Source organism: Mustela erminea, chromosome 12, assembly GCF_009829155.1.
Source record: "Mustela erminea isolate mMusErm1 chromosome 12, mMusErm1.Pri, whole genome shotgun sequence".
Classification (NCBI taxonomy): domain Eukaryota; kingdom Metazoa; phylum Chordata; class Mammalia; order Carnivora; family Mustelidae; genus Mustela; species Mustela erminea.
In genome coordinates, this window is record NC_045625.1 from 65,158,388 (window position 1) to 65,174,201 (window position 15,814).

A 15,814-nucleotide genomic window follows, 5' to 3' on the forward strand; every position below is an offset into this window, starting at 1 on the left:
AGAAGCCCCGCGCAGGAGAAAGCGGAAGATGTGCTGTCGGTGAGACTCGGGTGGCCCCGAGCTTCCTCGGGAATGCAGCTGTGACCGGTGCTGAGCGGCCCCGAGCGGGAGAGGGATCGAAATGCTTCTCGGTCTCGTTGAAAGGAGATTGCTTTTATTTGCACGGAAATGGCCTCTGGCCTTTTCTACTCTGAATTAATAAAGACTTTAAAACTGTAGCAGAACAGCCCCTCAGCCTCTGTTTCCCCCTTGGTGGCCCACGGATGAGCAGCCGGAGCTCCTCTCCAACGAGCGCCCCCCGCCCTCCAAACCGGAGCTGCGCGTCGTGGTCCCGGCCTCCGTGTCAGCCCGGCTCCTGCTTACTGCGGGCGCAGAAATGTAAGTGAATTTGCTCGCTGGGAAACGGCAGCCTTGTGAAAATTCTCTACTTAAAAGGTGCCGGGATCTCTGATTTCCTCCTCTTATGTTCACTGAAAATCTTTACATCAAAATCATCTGTAAAACTAAGGCTTTTCTTTGAAATGCACAGAAATTTCCAGTAACTAGCATCCTCTGTTAGTGCTCAGGTTTGTCTGTGGAAGGGATTTAAGACACTAGCTAGCACCAGCTGGACTTTGGCATCTATGAAAGTCTGCATCGTCTGCCTTGGAGGGAGGTTCAGCATCTGGGGTCACCCCCCTGCCACCACCCCGTGAGGTGCCAAGTGTGAAGAAAGCCTGTGGGTCTGAGACATCTCACGGATGGACTTCGAGACACCAGTGCACATGTTTTTTTCCTTAATTCTCACCTTGCCTCCCTGCAGAACCAATAAGGAAATGAAATAAGGACCGTACAGAAAGGGAAAGAATCGAGGACTATGTCCACCTTTTTTGTTTCTAAGGCCTGTTAACCCTTGTTTCTGTCTCTGACAGCAGAACCAGTGGATGGAACAAACAGCCTCCCGTGTAGGAAAGACACTAACGGTTTTTCTCCAACAGGACGGAAAGACAGCAGAAGAGCTCGCTAAATCAGAGCAGCACGAACACATAGCAGGTCTGCTTGCAAGACTCCGAAAGGTGAGAAATTCTGTTTTTTTGGCCTGATACTGTTTTTATGTGAAAAATTCTGTCTTTTTCCTTTTATACAATGAGTTGAACAAAATGAGACTTTGGACACACAGGCTGTAGGAAAGGCATCTCTCCCTGACCTGTGGTTTGCATACCGTTAGCATAAATGGATCAGCTCCCTATCGGTTTCTTCTTCTGTGTTTGGACTTGGAAATCATTTGGCTTCCTTACAGTTTCTGTGCCTGGTTTCCCTCCTCCCACCGCTTCTGTAATAACTGTTCCCATAAAGTAGACAGGAAATGAGAAAGCTGACAGTTTCTTTCTTTCTTAATGTTTTGAGCTCCAAGATGTCACATGATATGCTGGGGTTTAGGAAACACTGTTGCTCTAAGGTTTAAGGAAACAGGATACAAATAAGTAAATGCAGGGGTGTCTTTCTAGCCCACATCATAGGAATGTGTATCAGGAGTCTTCGAAATAGTCACACCCTCTAAGCTAGGAACTCCATGTCTGGCACTCTATCCTAAAGAAATGAAAAATGTAGGGAAAAAAGTTTTATGCAGAAAGATATTCACAGCAGTGTTATTTATAATACAGTTATAAAAATGAAAAACATCAGGGCAACAACAATAACTGGTAAATTCTTATACAGCTATAGGATAAGCAGGTTTTGACCATTAAAATATTTTTGAAGAGGTTTTAGCCACTGGACTTTAATGCTTAATTTCTTCCTGGCTTCCAAGCAGAAGATAATATTATGTGCACATTGTAAGTTTTTTTTTTTTTAGAGCATAAAAACAAAGTGTTAACAGTGGTGTTTGAAATTTTACTAGTGTGATTCACACTTTTTGCTTTAAATGTTAATGTATTTTCTCCAAATTTTCTGTAATACTGTTGACTCTTGAACAACACAGGTTTGACTGTGAGGATTCACTTTTTTTTTTTTTAATAAGATTTTATTTATTTATTTGAGAGAGAGAGAGAACAAGCAGAGGGAGGGGCATAGGGGAAGGGAGAAACAGACTCTACTGAACAGGGAGCCCCTGGGCCAGGACAGGGCTCGACCCCAGGACCCGGGAATCAGGGCCCGAGCCACCCAGCAACACCCCCCCCCATCCCCGTTTAGATCCACTGGATTGATTTTGTCTGTTTCCTGTGGGTTTAGGAAACACTGTTGCTCTAAGGTTTAAGGAAACAGGATACAAATAAGTAAATGCAGGGGTGTCTTTCTAGCCCACATCATAGGAATGTGTATCAGGAGTCTTCGAAATAGTCACACCCTCTAAGCTAGGAACTCCATGTCTGGCACTCTATCCTAAAGAAATGAAAAATGTAGGGAAAAAAGTTTTATGCAGAAAGATATTCACAGCAGTGTTATTTATAATACAGTTATAAAAATGAAAAACATCAGGGCAACAACAATAACTGGTAAATTCTTATACAGCTATAGGATAAGCAGGTTTTGACCATTAAAATATTTTTGAAGAGGTTTTAGCCACTGGACTTTAATGGGCTCAAGGCATCTGTGCTGATCCCTCCCCAGCTATGGGGAGGGGGGTCATTGGGCTCAAGGCATCTGTGCTGATCCCTCCCCAGCTATGGGGAGGGGGGTCCTTCTCCGGAGCTGAGCTCACTTGCTGTGTAGTAAGCCCCTGATCTCCTTCCTGGGTTCACCAGGTCCTGCTCCATTCAGGAGCATCTCCTCGACTCTGTGTTCAGTGAGACCTGCGAGTCTGGTTCCCTCAAAGGGCCCTACACCCTGGCTTCCTGATGAGCCAGGGGGGAGTTGGCTGCCATGTGTTTCTAACCACAGTCTTTAAAAAAATCAATCAATCTGTCAATCAATCACTTTCCAAATAAGTAGCTGCTTGGAGTCTAGGGACAACCGGTACTGGCATCTGTTTCTTGAAAATGACTGAGACGTCACAGGAAGGACCTGGAGAATAGGTCAGCAGGGACATGTGGTAGGTTGTCCCAGGGGCAGCAATCCCCACAGAGAAGCCAAGACAGTGGCCGTGTTTGCTGTTGTAATTCATATCACATGGCGGAGGAGAGCGATCACAAGCCGTGAGGTCGGAGAAGGGAGAGGAAGAGGACAGTTTCTACTTAGGAGCCTCTTGTCCCCATTTCCTTCCCATGTCATTTCCTCTTTGATGTTCCCAGTGTTTCTCTGGGGGAGGGGGGCATTTTGGGGCTGGTGGGACTTCTTGACCTTGCTGGGCACGAGAACCCCAAGCAGCTCCTTTCATTGCCTCCCCTTCCCCATTCATTGTGAAATAAAAAATATCACCTCCATGCATTTCCTGACACCCTGGGGTGAGCCATCATCTGTTCGACCCCTCATGGGATCCTAAACACATTCCTGGGGAGAAGTCTGTATCTACACAGCAGGGGGGGTGGTCTTAAATTGCCTTATCATTCCATAGGTATGCAAATGGCCTAGACTGGCAACAGAAATGCCCCATTGTTTTCACTTTTAATCAGCTGACAAGTCTAAGAACATTTTTTATTGTATTATGTTGTTAGCATACAATACATCATTAGTAGTGTTCCATGATTCATTGTTTGCATGTAACAACCAGTGCTCAGAGCAATCCATGTCCTCCTTAATACCCATCACCAGGCTCACCCACCCCCCACTGCCCTCCCCTCTGAAACCCTCAGTTTGTTTCCCGGAGTCCACAGTCTCCCATGGTTTGTCTCCCTCTCCGATTTCCCCCACTTCACTTTTCCTTTCCTTCTCCTAATGGCCTCCATGTTATTAGGAACATATTTTTATTATTTTATTTTATATTTTTAAAGATTTTATTATTTATTTGACAGAGAGAGACACAGTGAGAGAGGGAAACAAGCGGGGGGAGTGGGAGAGGGAGAAGCAGGCTCTCCGCTGAGCAGGGAGCCCCATGTGGGACTTGATCCCAGAACCCTGGAATCATGACTTGAGCTGAAGGCAGATGCTTACCGACTGAGCCACCCAGGCACCCTAGAAACATATTTTTAAAGAGGGTTTTGCTAGAGAATCCATGGGACTTCCTGTTCTATCATGATGCTAAATTTCAGGGCGTGCAGCCCTCCACAGGGTCATACTTGGAAATGGGACAGTAGGGAGAGAAAAGGGCAGTTTCTGAAGGAGCAGGAGGCTGGCTGAGGACAAAGCAAAAGCTGGCGTCTTGCACCCCCCCCTTCATCCGCTCCCCTCCATATGTGTAGCATTCCTCAGGCACCCCTGACTGCCATAAAATGATAAATAGTTAACTTGCTGAGATCGCAATCCTGCAAGACAGGAGTCTCCCTTGGTTTGCAAATTTCCTTGAGATTACAACAAAGAAGTTACCTTATCAATAGCCCTAATGTCACCCTCCCCTCCATGAAAACGGAAGGAGGCAGAGGTAGAAGGAAAAGTAAATAAAGTTCAATTTCTTCTAAACCTAAATCTCATTAACAAGGATAGGAATGTAACATTCCACCAGGAGACTCCCAATTGTCTTTACTTGATAAGTAACCAGGCCTCCAATATCCTGGTAGTGCTTTTTTTCGCATGCGTGGGCTAACCGGCCAGTTCTGCTTCTGTTAAGATTGCTTTGTCTGCTTTCGCGCGGGGTCCCCTGACCCAATCCACTGACGCCAAGTATGCCTGTTCAAACTATCAATCAATCAGCTCAGCCCCACCCGAAACTTGTTTGTATCTGTCTATAAAAATCCTGCACCAACCCAGCTCTGGACCTCTCGGCGTTATCAGCAACGAGCGCCGCAGAGGTCCAGGTTCGAACCTGCAATAAACGACCCTTGCTTATTGGCTTTGACTCACGTCTCTGGTGGTCTTTTAAGGTGGGGGTAATATTCAATTGGCATTACATTTCTACTTAGGAGCATCTTGCGATGTGGATGGTTATATGGACAGAAGCAACACTCAAGGGATAAGGTGAGGAAACATAATAGAAATTGGCTCATAATTAGCCTGGACTGATCAGGCACCATTGGGCTGGGAATTCCTATGACCAAACTATGAGAGCTCAATCAAGAGAGCGAGCTCTGGGTGTGCCTGGGTGGCTCAGTTGTTAAGCTTCGGCTCCGGTCATGATCCCAGCATCCTGGGATTGAGCCCCACATCAGGCTCCCTGCTCAATGGGGAGCTGCTTCTCCTTCTCCCACTTCCCCTGCTGGTGTTCCCTCTCTCACTGTCTCTCTCTCTCTGTCAAATAAATGAATAAAATCTTTAAAAAGAGAGAGAGAGAAAGAGAGAGAGAGTTCTGAAGAATGAGGTCATTAAAAGGGATTTCCTACAAAAAAAAAAAAAAAAAAAAGGATTTCCTACTTTGTTTAAGGTTCTTCCAAGGAGCACACACTAGCGCTCTGACCCCTGCTGGAATGGTGAGGCACACTGTGTTCTGGGGCCTGCGGTGGGGTTTGTAGCCAGGAGAGAGAGTGGCTCAGCTTGGACCCCAGCAAGGACAATTGGGGATGTAGAGTCACTGAGCCGGTGGGTCGATGGATGGAAATTGCTAAGAGGAAACATCAAGGTGCGAGCTTCTTGCCGGACCTACTGTACTGCTTTGCTTTCTTCTCTGAGCTGGTCGCCTAGGGGCAGGCGCAGAAACAGGCAGGAGGGGGGGAGTTTCTTACGCGGTGTTTCTTATACTCACAGGCTCAGAGAGTCCGACCAGACGGTGGTCACAGGGTGGGAGCCCATCCAAGTGAGAGAAGCAGGGGGAGGACCCCTGCCAAGGGATCTTATTGGAGATTAGGTGGGGTACGGCAGGAAAGGCATGAGGGGAACTCACTGGTATGTTTGAATGTCACAGGGTCCCAGTTGTGGGGCAGGTAGGAAGCTTGTCTAGGGCCCCCTTTTCACAATGGTGGCTGGGATAGTGACTCGAACATGACAGGAACATGGTGACATGATTTTCAAAAGTAAGGGACAGAGCTCAGTAAAGATATCTATACCGATATATATATTCTTTTATCAATTTATTAGAAAGTTACATTCTTGGAAATATTAGCATGTATTAAGCCATGTTCTCCCCCAAACCATCGTTCTATGTAAAATGCAGGTGTCCTAAGCTTAGATAATCATGAACTGGTTGTTCTCCTTTATAATGCTAAGCAGACACTCAGAAGTCAGGCGGCTTCAGGAGAATTCCAGGTGCTGGGACCTTGTATGAACATAGGGGCACAAGTCCTACCCACTTCCCCCAACTCCCTTCTCAATGTGAAAGCCGCTACCCATTTCCACCATGCCCGCTAGGGGGCAGTGTTGTGGCGTGGAGAAGGAAAGTCCCTATCCCACACAGAGACGGGTGGGGTGTAGGACAGGAAGCCCTCAGCAGAGCTGTGTCTAGCAGGTAAGCTTGCTGGGTGGTGGAGAAAGCCACAATGGCTCAGCGGGAGGACAGCAGCAGGAAACCTCCTTCCCCAGGTTTGGAAGTGGGCACAGTGTCTGCCAGACCTGAGGTCCCAGGAGACCAAGAGCGGGCAGTTTCCTCCCAGAGGCTCCTGTGGGGTCCCCCTGAGTCCTGTCATTTCTCGCACACCTCTCTGTTGAGCACCTCCCTGCCAGGTGCTGGGGACACTGTCTCTGCCCTCAAGTTGGCTCCAAGTCGAGAAGGGGAGAGAGTCCCACATCACCCTACAGTCTGGTGGAGTCACAATGGAGAACCGCACCTGGGCCAGAGCCTCCCGGGGAAGAATGTTCCAGAAGGGATCCCAGCAGGAGGAGTCCCCTAGATGCCGGACGTCAATAGGTTAGAGAGTGGGACCATTCTGGGTCGGGGAAGGAATTCCCCTGAGGCTGTACCCCACAGCTCCAGTGGGCCTCTGTTCTGGAGCCAGGCTCACTCTGGGAGTGGATAACGAGGCTGCCTGTGAGGCCGATGGAGTCAAGGGCACGGGAGTGATGCCTCACTGTGCAGCCTCGAGGTGAGCTGTCTGGGTGCCCAGAGCCCCTGCCCATACTGTCCCTGCAGAAGCACTCTTGCCGTGTTTGGTGTCAGTGTTTACATACCTGTGTGTCCCCAGGACACGGATCTGGACTGGGTCTGGACCTTCCTGTTCCCTACACTGTGCGGAGCCCACAGGGGCCTCCGTAAATGTCTGCTCACAAGTGAGGGAATGAGTGAGTCTGTGAGTTCTCCTGCTTCTCCCTGTAGGGAGAGAGAGAGGACAGGGGGCAGGTGATCGGGCCCTCGCCCTGCCACTCTTTGTCTTTGTACCTCGTGATGCCCTCCTTCTCAGCATCTGGTACAGTCACGGTGCCAGGGGAACAGGACCCCTCCACGCAGAGAGCAGCAGGCACCCCTGACCAGGCAGACAGGCCAACCCTGCTTTTCCTGGTAATCAGCGACCTCACAGGAGTAGCTCCAACCAATTCCTTGTGCACCAAAATGCCACGGACCTGGGCACATGCTGGCGACCAAGAGCAGATGGGTGGTTGTCAGGGGCCAGGCGGGGAGGGAGGAGTGACTACTGATGGGCTCAGCTTCCTTACATCATGGAATGTTCCAGAACCAGAGAGCAGGGCTGGTTGCACACATCGTACATGTAGTAACACCTCGAAGCTTCAGTTCTCCTTAAAATGGCTGAAACAGGGAATTGTATGTTACTTGCATTTTACGTGAATTTTTTTGTGGCTACAATGGGACACCACGAAACCTCTGTGCACCATGGGTAGCAATCGTGGACCAGATATGAACTTCCAGTTAGAAAATGAGTGCCGGGATGTACTGTACACGACAGGACCACAGTTACTAACACTGCATGGCACGTGTGAAAGTTCCTAAGAGAGTGGCTCTTAAAACTTCTCCTCACAAAGAAATCCCGGATCGGGAAGGACACGGCGAGAGGGTTCCAAAGTGGGAGCATCTGCGCTGGCAATTTGCTCAGAGGCTTCTCTTGTTCTGTGACTAACTGGCCCCCCTGCACCTATGTTTAGGACGCTCACCGGGGACTCTTCATCCAGCAGCTGCGACCCACGCAGAACCTCCAATCCAGGATCAAACTGAAGCTGTTTGGCCACTCGGGCTCCGGGAAAACCACGCTGGTGGAATCGCTCAAGTGTGGGCTGCTGAGAAGCTTCTTCCGGAGACGCCGGCCCAGACTGTCCTCTGCCAGCTCCACCAGGTTCCCGCCCTTCCCGCTGGCTTCCAAGCCCGCAGGTAGGCGCCTCCACCCCGGCTCCTGTCTCTGTGCGAGGTGCTGGTTTTTGTGCTGTCCCGTGTCAAGGTCTAGGGTGACTAGTGGCTTTGTGTTGGTTCCCTGGCCCGTGGTGACCGGATCTCACTGCCCTGTTGGCTCTAGGTGTCTAGCCCAGCTTTGGGTCCTGTGTGCACTTGCTTCTTGGCCTGTGCTCCCAGATTGCCCAGGAATAGCAAGGCCAGGGCCTCCCCAAAATCACGGTCACAGGCACAGAGGTCCAAACGGCAAATGTGCCAATCACAGAATGGTGTCGTGTTCTACTTTGGGAAGCAGTCCTTGGAGACACACTGAGCTTGGACGAACACAGGTTTCATGTTGCACAGATCCAATACTGGCCACAGAATGGGCCCTTCCCCTTAGGCTTTCTTCTTGGAAGAAAGAAGCTGGGCACACTCAGTAGAGAGCAGCAGCATTGGGTTCCCGGGGAAGCTCCACTCCCAGGCATATCAACGCTGGTTGGTGGTTTTGAAAGGCTCCTTAATGATGTCATGGGTTGTCCGTCCACTCACATGAAGCCTGACCGGGAGGTGGGCTTTGCTGTGCTCCCCCTCCTTCTGCAGACACGGCTGTGGGGGGATTCTCACCCACAGGCGAGAAGCACCCACAGGCAAGAAGTGCAGGGTGGCCTGTGGATGCCTGAGAAGCACCCACAGGAAGCATGACGGAACTGTACCACTTGAGATGCTATTTCTCCTAAGTGCTCTGGAGTGAGGGAATTCCATTTTGCACAGGTAAGAACAGAGGCCTTCATTTAGATACGGAATTAAAAAAAAAAAAAGGAATAGAGATCTTCAAAGAGTTTCCCACACAATGTCAGTTTTGAAGTTTTGGGCTTCAGATGCATTTCTGTATGTGATATGACAAAGGTGTCCTATGCCTCCTTCAGGCTGAAAACAAATGTTTTGAAACTTGAAGTTTTTTCTGTGTAACTCCTGTCTCTGTAAGGAGAGATGGTTGGAGAGCACTTGTTGTGTTGGGGGACAGTTGACTGAGATTTACATGCCCCTTTCAGTTTTTTTTTTCCCTGAGCACAGGAATAGAAAAAACTTGGGGAAGAAATATCTGCCAAAATGAATTTCTAATTAGAAAGATTATCATGCCGTCAACGTACGTTTCTAATTCTTACTGAGCATTAGCTGTGTGCCAGGAACTGGGTAAAATGTGGTACATGTGACACCTAGTTTAAACCACATGTTTTCCATTTTCCACTGTAATCTTGATCCAGTTTGGGGATGTAAAACGGGTTACACCTTTTCCAGAGCCAGTAGTGTTCCCCGTTTAATGGTTAGCTTCACCATCTGTGTGGACCAGCCTGTGTTGTGGATAGTGAAGGGTCAGCTTTCCTGGCAGAATTCCGTATCACCCCTAGAGGGAGCCAGCTCTCCGTTGCTGTGGGGTAAACTCCCTCCAGACTGAGCCACTGCGGAGTGTGTGTGTGTGTGTGTGTGTGTGTGTGTGTGTGAGAGAGAGAGAGAGAGAGAGAGAGAGAGAGAGAGAGGGAGAGAGAAAGAGGGAAAGAGAGACAGAGACACAAGGCAGGGGTGGAGAGTTAGGGCGAACAGACCGAGACAGAGAGATGTATTTAGAGCTCTGATCTGGAATTTTCCTCAGTCCTCATTTGGTATGAAGGTTATGACCCCAAAGCCCAGGAGCTGAACCAGCCACACGTCAGTCAAGTGACATGTAGGTTCCCGAGAAGGTGAGATTTTATCTCCTTCTCAACCCTCATCCCTGAGAAGTAATGTCTCCGTTCATCTTCCACAGGTGGAAGAATCTGGAAGTAGATTCTTGATAAACTGTGGCTCAGGAAGGCCGTGTTATCACCCAGGGTCACGAGTGTGGCGGCGTCCTTCAGCCAGGGCCGAGAGAGACTGGGTCATGGGACTCAGTGACGGAAGATTCTGGCAGGACCATGTCCGCTCTGGACCAGAGAGGCCTCGCCAGCCACGGTCAGCGCAGAGACGCAGCGGGTCCCCTAGGGAGGCTGCTTCTCCTGTTCTCTTGACCACCCCTGGTTCAGAGCTGCGTCTCCAGGCTGAACCCGCAAAATTCTGTCAGGATAGCAGGTTGGTGGGGCTCGGCTTCCCCGACAGGACTGTTAGGAGGTGCCCTCTCTTGTGTCCCATGTGAGTCCGTTCCAGAATCCTCCTGGTCTCCCAGCATCCCTGAGGATGCTGGCTTTGCTACCAGAAAGATCCGAACTGTACTCTATTCTCCGGGGAGTGGACAGCCTTGTTCTCTCAGGAGGCAGAGCTCTGCTCTCCGTGGTCACTTGTGTAAAAGGAAATCCCCTCAGGGATTCGTAAGACTGAAGAAAGTGACAAATGCAGGAAGGACAGGAGAGAAGGCCCAGGGGACACCAAAAGGATGTCCAGTGGGCAAAGTGGCTGGTCTCTGTGGAAACCAAGTAAAACCTGGAAGCCGGGAAGCGTGGAAAGTGGTGTGTGAGGTTGACATGGTCTGTGCTGACCTGGATCCGGGTCCTGCACACATGTCGTCTCACTGGATTCTCACGACGTTTTGAGGTTGTGTCATAACCCACTTTGGAGAGAAGGAAGTGGGGGCTCAGAGACATAACGTGTCTGCCTCAGGCAGAGGCTGAAACCCGGGGCCTGGGCGCAGTGTGTTGTGTGCAGGAGCGGGTGTGGGGGAGGAAAATAGGATTAGCTGCCAATATTCACACCTCAGAAGATTCCACTAAAAACTTGAATAATGGGTTTCTTGTGGAAAATTGGAAACTTCAGCTACATGGGGGTCACATTACTGCCTGAGGCTGGTCAGCGAGGAGGAGGGTGGCTGCCTCAGACAGAGGAGCACCTCCTGTCTTTCACCCCCTCTGCCCCCAGCCCCTCACCCAGAGTCCCATAGACCAGGACAGAGAAACTGGCTACCACCTCCATGTGTGAAATTTTGTCCTGTGACAGAAATGACATTTCAGGAAGGCATTGGAGTGTGTGACCATGGACTAAGGTACCCCAGTCTACCTACCCCGGAGGTGGAATTCAGTCCCATATCTGAGGCCCAGAGCCCAGTGGTCTCCCAGAGGGTCTAGATAAGCAGGGGTTGGATGGGAAACCCCTCAGGGGTCCATGTGGCTTCATGCCCAGGGGGTCGGTCTGCCCCAAGGGACAGGGAGAGTCTCCCTCCAAACAGTCCCTGGAAGTGACAAGACCCACCTGCAGGTAACTGTAGATCTGCCTGAGGTCGGGGAAGAGCCAGAAGCTGTGTCTGCAGGCCGTGTAACAAGCACAGGCTGGACCTGGAGTAGGGGCGGCTGGAGACAGCTGCACGTGGAGCCCGAAGCCTGCCCCTCCCAGGGCGGCCAGCTCACCCGTCACCTCCTGACACTCAGGGAGCAGTATCAGGGCAGTCGTCAGAAAAGCAGACTACGGCGCACATAGGAGGTGCCATGAGAGCCACCTTGGGTAGACAGGATCCATGGGGCCAAGGTGGCTTCCAAGAAATGTCTGAATCCAGCTCTGTCAGTGCACAGAGGCTCTACTATGCCCGGGGGGCCATGCTCTGCTCCCTCCCAGGCCGCACCCCTGGTCCGCACAAGCCCTGTGAGAAGGGCCAGGCCTGTTTCCTTTCCCTGGGAGAGAGGCCCCCGTGGGCGCCACAGATCACTCAGACTTAGACGCCTGGCCCTTGGCGCTGTTGGCTCCTGAAGGTGCAGGGGGAGAAGGGCCGAGCCACCGGGCAGGACGCAGGAGCGTGGATCCCGGCTGCTCCGTGTGCACCTGCTCGGGGCCCCTGGGTCTTCCCCACTGAGCTGGTCTGGTGGCCACACCCAGACTCGCTCTGCGGCCAGCGGAGGGTCTGGCTGTGGCCTTGTGGGGCTGCAGCAGGAAGGACATACCCAGAGCAGAGGGGGAGCAGGTGTCCAGGAGGAGCCTGCAGGGGAGGCGGCCTGCGGTCCCCAGAGAGGAACACAGGGGCGCTCTGTCTCTGCTCAGGGTGCCCAGGGGGCTGCTCCTCCGGGCCTGCCGCTTCCCACCACTAGGGGTCAGCAGTTAGCAACGATGAATGGTTTCCCTCTGGTGCCTCTGTCTCCGTGTGAAATTATCATTTTTATGATACTGGACACAAACGCTGTCCTAACGAGAACTCAGTGAGGTTCAGGAGTGCCTGCCAAATCCCGTCCGCTCTGCCTGGGACAAGCTGGCCTGCTAGTGGGTAGAATCTCTTCGCGGTCAGCCTGACACAATCTCACGGCCCAGAGTGGGACAGCTTCATCGGCCTCATTTTGGGTCCTGGTGGGGACGTTAATGGAAGGACAGTGTCATGGGCACAGTCAGGGGAGCATCGCAGAGACGGTGAAGCGTTCAAGGCCTGGGACAGAAGGAAGCCATTCCCTCCCCTGGGGCGGAAAGACCAGAGGAAGATACTCTGTTCCTGAAAAAGCTGGAGCCCCGGGGTGAAGCCGCTGGGGGGGGCGGGGGGATGTGTCTGAGTCACAGACGTGCAGCTGCTGTCAGAGAAGCAGAAGGGAGCGAGGAGGAAGTTCATAGTACCTGGGCCTTCTCCCCTCAGCCTGTCCAGTGCCTCCCCTTGGCTGACCCCAACCAGAAGCCAAGTGACAGGGGCGCCTCAGAGATGCAGTCCCCAGGGTCCGCCTCTGGTACTGAGGTGTGGGAGGTGCAGCGGACAGGAAGAATCAGGGCAGCACCCCTGACCCACACGTGGGGGGCCCACGAAGCCAGCCTGAAGCAGCAGGAGGTGGGGACAAGAGTGTCCCAGGAAGGGACAAGGCGCGGGCCAGGCTGCTGGGGAGGAGACACAGAGGCTGCCCTGTTCTCACCGCCTCCCGTCCACCTGCAGTGTCCTGAAGTACCTTGCTCCTTCCTGATAATTTTCCCGGAATTCCTCACTTTTTAATCAGTTATTTAAAAAAACTACTATATTGATTGTCCTTTCTTTTAAAAAGCACGCATTTATCCAAAATATGTATTTCTTTTTCTCTTGTCCCTGTTAGACCACGTCCTCAGCTTACCTATTTGGTATTTGTAGGAAGGACTCCCATGCACGGACTCCCACTGTGTCCCTCATAAACAGACAACATGTGAGTGCCTTTGCAGAAGAGGGTGTGTCTGAGAGCAGCCGGGTCAGCCAGGAGCTGTCGCCAGGAGACGCCCCCTCTCTGTCCCTTGCTGTCTGCTGATCACCGCTGGAGGTGCTGCGTTCTGAGCTGGTTTGTCCCCCAGTAGTTTTTGTGTTTCACTTGGCAAGGAAAGGGGAGGAAGGAACCCTCTTCTGAGTCATTTCACGGCTGGTGGTTTTTTCACAGAAAGACGTGTCTTTGTTGCTCTTGTTTAAACGTCGGCGTGCAGGTCCACGCGGCACCTGCCCATGGTTCCCTTGCCTCATTCCTGATCATCTCAGGTAGAAGGTGACACAGCTGCAGGTGAGGAAGGCCTGTGGGAGAACTCGGAAGACCCCTGCCCCGTGGCGTGTGGCAGTCTGTTGTCATCGGTGCACAGCGGACGATTTTCACATCTAGCTCCTGGTTCCATACCTTCGTGTACTTGAAGTCCAACAAGATGAAGGAAGTCAGTTTCCTTGCAGTTGTGATGGAGTTTTAAGTTGATATGAGGGAACGTGTCCTAATTCTTCTGTCCTGGGAAGCATGTAATTTTAATGTTCCATTCCATGTGTGTATATGTGTATATATACATAAATATGCAGTATGTATATACATATATATGAATACAGGTATTTTTACTTAATCTATACAAGGTAGTAAAAAGATGTTGGTTTCTCACTTCTGTTCTCTTTTTTTCTTTTCCCTCTTTTTAGTATAAATAAACTATTGCTTGTTGCATTCGATTGTTGGTCTTTCATTCAAAAGGGATCATTTATCTCTGTTTTATTTTCACCCCGCGGTACCCACAGAGCGGACAAACCACACTGAAGTCCAGAAAGTCAGTGAACCTGAACCCCCGTATGGACACACCCAACTTATTTGGGAGGCGTTGTGACTAAAACTGGGAATGGTACAGGGAGATGGGAAGAGCCCAGAGGATTTTCACCTTTGTTGTCACTCAAAGAAGGGAGACCCTTCCGTTGTCCTTGCCTGACCCAAACACAGGCGGAATCCTGGAGTCCTGGCGCGGGCACTCGGGGAGATTGGTCCATACAGATGTGCGGAGAACAGCCCGCAGAAGCGAGAGAAAACCTACACTATCTCCTGTCCAGATTGGGGAACAGAGGCATAAGGTGGAAATGTGGGTCATTGCTGTGTTTGTAGTTCATTGAAATATTGAAGTTGCCTCCTGGCTCCTAAGGCAGTCAGTCAACTCTGTGGTTTCCTGGAACAGAAATAGGAATTCTTTGTTGGATTCTAGAAATACTTCATATTGAAACTATTGTAGAATTGTTTTTACTTTTTAAATATCCTACATAAGATCAATCAGCTCAAGTTGTTTTAATGCTGGGAAATACGAATTAAGTAGAAACCATGAAAAAAATCATTTTTTCATGGGGAAAACTGACTTTAGCCTCAAGTGGGAAATTTCTTGCCCAAGATGTCAGTCTCTAAAATATATGGCTAAGATAGTTTCAGTGTCATTGGTGATCAATTATTGATGACTTTCTAGAAAGGATTTTGAACATTTCTAGAATGCTTTTTGGATGTTTCATTTAGCCACTCTGGACAGAACTGCTAAATCACTAGGGAGCATAAATGAGTTGGTCAGATGGAGGAGGTCGATGGCAGTGCGAAGGCCCAGCAGTGACCTTCAGGTTTGTGTCAGAGTGAGAAGGCCCCACTCACATGCCTTCCCACCAGACCCCATACCATGGGAGAGAGGACCTGACCTTTCTCCCGCAGGTCAGAGTGGTTAGTAATCAAGACAGAAGAGTAGAATGCCTTCCTGCCTCTCACTCCAACGGCTCACCCACAAATAGAAGCCCCAAATGGTGTGAGCTTGTTCTGAAATTAGGAGCCGTCCCAGCTGAATATTTTGTCTGGAAACATTTGTTGACATAACTCACTCAAGGGCCTGGGCACTGCTTCCTCCGTAGGGATATGGTTCCTATGTAAATGGGATCCTGCTTGAAGGGAACTAAAGGGATAAGAGGGGACATGATGATGTCGTGAATGTCCCAGTGTAGCTCTGGGCAAATTTGGGCTGGACTATGGGTCTGGTTGTTCTAGCTAAACAAATAGCCTTCTCATCACTGACAGAAGCAGAAACAGGTACTAAGCATTAGCCTCATGCTGAGGCCTTCAGTCACTGGACTGATTCTGGAAGAACATGATATTAGCAGCATCACATTCCCATGAGCTCAATATTCTAAGGCTGTGGGTTTTCTTTTCCTCTTCTGCATTTTTATTTTTTATTTTTATTTTAAAATTTTTTTGACATAATGTTCAGCGATTGACTAGTTGAATATAACACCCAGTGCTCCTCATTTCGATGTTGTGTTATCGCCAGTAGATTTTGTTACAATTCCTCCACATGTGTGGGATCTTCTCTAGAGTAGGCAAAAAGCCGAGGTTCTAAGGAACAAAGAACATCAACACCAAACAGTCCTACAAGTGTTGGGCATGGTTGGAAATGAGCCCCCTAAGGGCT

The 15,814-nt window shown here is 50.2% G+C and overlaps 1 protein-coding gene across 2 annotated transcripts; it reads left to right on the top strand.

The window, feature by feature from the left end:
• The first annotated feature begins 688 nt into the window (after positions 1-688).
• Positions 689-14,061, top strand: LOC116570444 (death-associated protein kinase 1-like). Of its 2 annotated transcripts, XR_004277429.1 has the most exons (5): positions 689-1,055; positions 7,975-8,197; positions 8,828-8,968; positions 10,002-10,186; positions 13,248-14,061. XR_004277429.1 is itself a non-coding variant. In XM_032307581.1 (4 exons), the coding sequence occupies exons 1-3, from the start codon at positions 924-926 to the stop codon at positions 8,875-8,877; spliced, it is 405 nt and encodes a 134-aa protein (XP_032163472.1). In that variant the 5' UTR covers positions 698-923; the 3' UTR covers positions 8,878-8,968; positions 10,002-10,638. The 2 variants fall into 2 exon arrangements, 1 of the variants encoding a protein (XP_032163472.1); XM_032307581.1 differs by lacking the exon at positions 13,248-14,061 and having other exon boundaries at positions 698-1,055; positions 10,002-10,638.
• Positions 14,062-15,814: the final 1,753 nt, after the last annotated feature.

Bases quoted from the DNA above. Each gene is read 5' to 3' on its own strand.
- LOC116570444 (XM_032307581.1), top strand. From the start codon at position 924: ATGGAACAAACAGCCTCCCGTGTAGGAAAGACACTAACGGTTTTTCTC. The intron at 1,056-7,974 runs GTGAGAAATTCT...ACCTATGTTTAG, and splicing joins TGCTTGCAAGACTCCGAAAG to GACGCTCACCGGGGACTCTT. The intron at 8,198-8,827 runs GTAGGCGCCTCC...TCTCACCCACAG, and splicing joins GCTGGCTTCCAAGCCCGCAG to GCGAGAAGCACCCACAGGCA.